The 5,589-nt window shown below is 31.2% G+C and overlaps 1 protein-coding gene across 3 annotated transcripts in view; it reads right to left on the bottom strand.

Annotated features, from left to right (window-relative positions):
- Positions 1 to 65: 65 nt before the first annotated feature.
- The window catches only part of LOC106473038 (proton-coupled amino acid transporter 1-like), a 51,135-nt gene continuing 45,611 nt past the window's right edge, over positions 66 to 5,589 (bottom strand). For all 3 annotated transcript variants that reach the window (XM_013933715.2, XM_022401548.1, XM_022401547.1), the window contains exons 9-12: positions 5,098 to 5,273; positions 3,071 to 3,258; positions 2,269 to 2,397; positions 66 to 856 (exon numbers count right to left, since the gene is read on the bottom strand). In XM_013933715.2, coding sequence (XP_013789169.1) covers positions 738 to 856; positions 2,269 to 2,397; positions 3,071 to 3,258; positions 5,098 to 5,273 — 612 coding nt within the window. In that variant the 3' untranslated portion in view covers positions 66 to 737. The remainder of the gene's footprint in view (positions 857 to 2,268; positions 2,398 to 3,070; positions 3,259 to 5,097; positions 5,274 to 5,589) is intronic.

Raw genomic sequence — 5,589 nt, 5'->3', positions numbered from 1 at the left:
TAGGGTTAACTTGGAAAGAGCAAGATAATGGAGAAAAAAGAATGTGGGGTTAACTTGGAAAGAGCAAGATAATGGAGAAAAAAGAATGTGGGGTTAACTTGGAAAGAGCAAGATAATGGAGAAAAAAGAATGTAGGGGTTAACTTGGAAAGAGCAAAATAATGGAGAAAAAAGAATGTGGGGTTAACTTGGAAAGAGCAAGATAATGGAAAAAAAGAATGTAGGATTAACTTGAAAACAGTAAGATAATGGAGAAAAAAGAATGTAGGAGCCAAACAGGTAAAGAACACAAATAACATGGGTTATATTGAAAACATCTAAAGTACTTTGAAAACAGCAAAACTATGAAGAACAAACTGTAGGGTAATTTGAAACAAGGTAAAGACCATAGAGCTGATGAAATAGTACAAGCATATAAAATGAAGTATAAAATGGTCTGATCAGATTGGAGCTTTGAAATATAATTAATAATTAATGCTTTTAAAATTTAATTATTGTAAATTTGACTTTTAATCAGCTCTAAAACTCATTTACAGATGAATGAGGTGCATAATACAGATAACGTGTACTTCAGTTTACACAAGGCACTTGTTTCATTTAAAAGTTCAAGACATGAGCACACAGCTTGCAGAAATAGACCAGGTTTAACTGCTGAAGGGCAGAATGCTGTGGTTATTCCTCAGGCTTATATCTCCAATCAATATTTTTTTTACAATTCACAGCATGGTTTCTTCAGATCTATGAAAATGCTTCTACAATTGCACTTATACTTGCATAGGTTCCCGTAATAAAGCCAAAAATTCCAAAAGTTGCAATAAATGTGTTTTTGATGAAAAGTTTAATCCATTCACCACGAGCTGCGAAAAGAAATAAAATATTTACCAAACATACTTACAGTAATAATATTAAAAACAGAAATATTATAAATAATAGGACACTTATTTTTTTTTAATAATATGTTTATTGTATCTCCCACCCAACATATACAATACATAAATTTGAATGAAATAATAAAGAATATGTTTTCATGAAGCTTACAGAGCATATTTGTGAAATACTCAGTCAAGAGTTGAAAATATGTCACTGGTAATAACACAATCATAAGTATGGTGATAAAAAGTTCACAGTTACATTTTAGAAAGAAATGAAAACAAATATTACATATAAAAGGTACTTATGACACAATAATAATAAAATACAGGTATAAAATTTCAACAAATGCAGTGTTATTAACAATCAGTTCTCCCATCAACTGGTTTCTAACAGCCAGTTCCAGTTCTACACTATTAATCAGTTCTATTTTAAACTCAAGTTTTTTGTAACACTCTAATACAGTGTCTCTACTTTTTTTGCTTGTGGCTCCCTTTTGAGTTTGATTTAACTCTGTGGCCCCATCCTTCATAGATGCTGTTACTTAGGAAAAAAGTTACTTTATTTCCACAATGTTAATTTATAATATATTTATAATATTATATTATTATTTTTACAATATTGTATTTTATTTTTAATTTTGTTTATAACAATACTGTTTACTTATACAAGTAAAAAATATTCTGTTAATCACTGACATTTTATTCAGTGATCCTTGGGCCTGATGAACACTTGAAAGTTTTTGAATGTCCAGATGCAGTGTGGTCAGTGATAAGCGAAGATCACCTCTCTTCACAACATGAAGGCGGTTACGTATTTTTGATAGCAAATAAGTCATCCGACTAAAACCAGATAAGATAAAATACAACTTTGCCTTCTCCCAGAGCTGCGGAAACTTATTAGCTATTTCACTACTTGTCACATTTGAATCTAGCTTGGACTGTTATATCACTCTGCTGCTCTTGAGAATCAGTCAATAACATTCACAGATACCAGACAAACATTCTGAGTACTCGAGTACTAGTCACATCTGGTAACTTGACTTCTGAGCTGTGAGGGGATATGAGGAGAAGGGAACCTTTGATTCAATTTTAAATATTTTATTCAAGCAGTAAAGTTTCAGTGGCTTCCTAATTTCCCGTCATTCACATGTGGCCCCTTAGAAACATGGCATGGCCCCCTGGGGGCCATATGACCCACGTTGAGAACCACTGCTCTAATACATACATTATACAAAAAAACAAAGATGACTTCTTGGGAAAATATGGTAATTATATTTGCCTGATTATCAAATATGTTTCCATTTCTTTTCTTAGTTTCTTGAACTCTGATAACAAGCTGATACCACAGTTGCTGTAAAGAAAGTACTTTAAAAGAAGAATTCATCTTTGGTACTTACTCATGTCCTCATTCCAGAAGACAATCACTTCCAGAAGACACGGGAACACCAAGGCAAGGCTACTACTTGCCACAGCTCCAACCAAGGATATAAAAAGATCTAATTTTGGGATAGCAGTTGCTAAACAATCTGAAAGCATACCAATTATTAAAAATGTATAAATAGATATGTACACAAATAACAAGTGTCATGAAATAGCTGTGGTAATCATTACTGAATAATAAGTTAATTTTATGATAGCATCATCATGCTTAGTCTTGTAATAAAAACATCAAAAATAACCACTCACAAACTTTTTTTCCACTTTTATTTGGCATTTTAATACTCACATTACCATCACAAAGGAAGTTCGAAGTATGTACTCCCACGTTATGAAGTTTTATTTAAATCCAAACTTGTCAAAACAATATTTTTATACTTGCACATTATCATTACAAGGGATGCTTGAAGTATGTTTTCCAACATTCTGAAGTTTTATGTAAAACCAAACTTGTCAAAACAGTATTATTATACTCACACATTATCATTACAAGGAATGCTTGAAGTATGTTTTCCCACATTCTGAAGTTTTATGTACAACCAAACTTGTCAAAACAATATTTTTATACTCGCACATTATCATTACAAGGAATGCTTGAAGTATGTTTTCCCACATTCTGAAGTTTTATGTAAAACCAAACTTGTCAAAACAGTATTATTATACTCACACGTTACCATTACAAGGAATGCTTGAAGTATGTTTTCCCACATTCTGAAGTTTTATGTAAAACCAAACTTGTCAAAACAGTATTATTATACTCACACGTTACCATTACAAGGAATGCTCGAAGTATGTACTCCCACATTCTCTGAGTTTTTTGAGACATCCACTCATCCAGCCTACGCTTCTTTCTGATGAATGGCCAAATAAATTGAAGAGGAACATAGAATTGTATAGCATAAGACAAGAAGACAGCAATGGCAAACATGACTCGAACCAGTTCATAAGCCCTAGAATAGTCAGATATCATATATTTTACAAGGATAGAAGGAATTGATGCTTCTATCTTTAAGTTGAAAGATCACTAAAATAATTTAAAGAGAAATATCTATCTTAATATGATTTATTTCTTTGTACTTGTGAAAACACACATTTATCACTTTTGGTATCTGTTTATACTCAACAAGTACAATGTTAAAACAAGAAATCAACACCTAAAGCCTTAATGGTCAGTTTCACAGTGATACAAATGTTTTATTAAATTTTTATGTAGTTAGGCTCACCAGACACGATCAAGTTTTTAGAAGTCAATATGATAAACAATCTAGTTAAGTATACTATTATTCAACAACTACGCTATCTCAAATTAAAAAGTGCTAACACCCAAAATCCCACTTAAACCTTTCAGGTCAGACTCATGTAATTTATGTAAATCAAGTCATGAATTTTACTTTGAGATTTCTTAATGTATCCTCTCAAATCCTGGTAAAATATTGTTGAAGATCATAAGTATCTTATACACAAAGAATGACATTATTTTAATTAAGTGTTATTACTAAAACTGTGTTATTTTTGTATTGTAGTTACTTGCATTCAAACTATTAACAAACTGAGTGCAAGATGATTTTTATTTTAAGTATAAAAATACTTTTCTTCATCTTATAGTTTCATATTTCATTTGCATAATCTCTAGAACTTCCTAAATGAATATCAAAAGTTTTTTTACGGTACATTTTTGTATCTTATTTTTCATTTTCTCAACCATATCACTAACTAGCTATTATCATCAATGTACAATGCAAAGAAATAATTAAAATTAGATAATTGAAAACAAATACATACCTTTTAATTTTTTGTAGAACACCTTTATAGATTTTATTTTTGTTAAATTCATAATTTAAGGTCTGTTCCTTTAAATATTAAGTTAATTTTTAATGCTTTATTTTCCTTTCTTTTACCACATATTATTCATCTTGACAAAAGTCAACAGTGCCTTCGAGGCATATTACAGTATCTCTGGCAGACATTTGCAACCCTTCAGCAAAATTCTTGTACACCTCCTAATACCAGAAGCCTCATGAACAGATGCAAAGTATGATGTATAGTTAAAAAATATTTAACCCTTTCAATTATGCATTTTAAAACATAAATAATACATAACTAACTAAAATATAAAAGTAAAACCTACATACGATTTAAACTGCATCTCTAACATATTTAGGTAAGAAACAACTGTAAGTGCGATTGTTGATCAAGCAGCCATCAATACTACAGTCAGTTATATGTACTTCATGATGACAATTGCATGCTAATTTCAAAATAACTAGCGTTGTATTACAGTGTGAAATGAGCCCTTTCTAATGACTATACACATGTGTATGTAACATCTGCATGTAGGCTATAAAGCTCAAACAAATCTGTTGAAGGTGGGCATGTCAACTGTCAGGGGGTTGAAAAAATTTATTACATGTTTCAACTGTATTCATTCAGAGATCTTTGAAATGAATGAGTCAAAAGGTTATGTAAGCATAATGTCTAGATGTACATCTACACAACTACCATTGTCTTACTGAAGATACAGAGAGCTAAAGTAGAAAATTTTCATAGCACGTTGGTCATGTGACAATACACAAGTGTTAAGTTGTTTTTAAAGGTTTCGTTTGAAATAAAGGACTTAAAACTTAGAATCATAACATATATTACAATGTTAATTTCATTCACATACAGTGATAGTAAAGGTGATTAATTAAATTTTGAATGTAACACAGTAACTTGTGCAGAAAAGCATATAAATGAGCACTCGTTGCAAAATGGTTAATATGGAAGAGGAGGAGATGAAGTATACTCACGGTTCTGCTGGTAAGTTCAGTGTAATACTACCTCTCACACTCTCTCCGAATTTGAGGAAGCCAAAGAAACCAACAGCTACATATAGGCAGCATACAATAACCATACCAGTATTGAGAACCCCACTACATCCCCCAAAATCTTGGGGAGTTTGCATCTCATTTTCCAGGGGAAGTATCTGAAATTTATAAAGACAAATTGTACAGATATGTAATAAATTAAAAAATGTGACAGTGCTCTAACTACTAATATTGATAGAATGAGCATTTGTATGCCATATGTTCAAATGATTTCCCCAAATATAGGTAATATTTTTAAGAAATATATACACCTGGAAAAAAGTTAAGCACCCCCAAATATTTTTCAGGATTGCTTATTGAAAATAAGGTTTAATTTTCATGATGTTGAGCAATGCTCATAATTTCAAACATTATTAAAAGGATGTGAGCGTTCAGGTGTGACATTTAAATCAGGCGCGTTTTTTTTCCCACGTG

The sequence above is a fragment of the Limulus polyphemus genome, unplaced genomic scaffold (assembly GCF_000517525.1).
Source record: "Limulus polyphemus unplaced genomic scaffold, Limulus_polyphemus-2.1.2 Scaffold5834, whole genome shotgun sequence".
NCBI classification, from domain to species: Eukaryota; Metazoa; Arthropoda; class Merostomata; order Xiphosura; family Limulidae; genus Limulus; species Limulus polyphemus.
The sequence above is the reverse complement of the archived record's forward strand: the minus strand, read 5'-3'. Positions and strand labels throughout refer to the sequence as shown.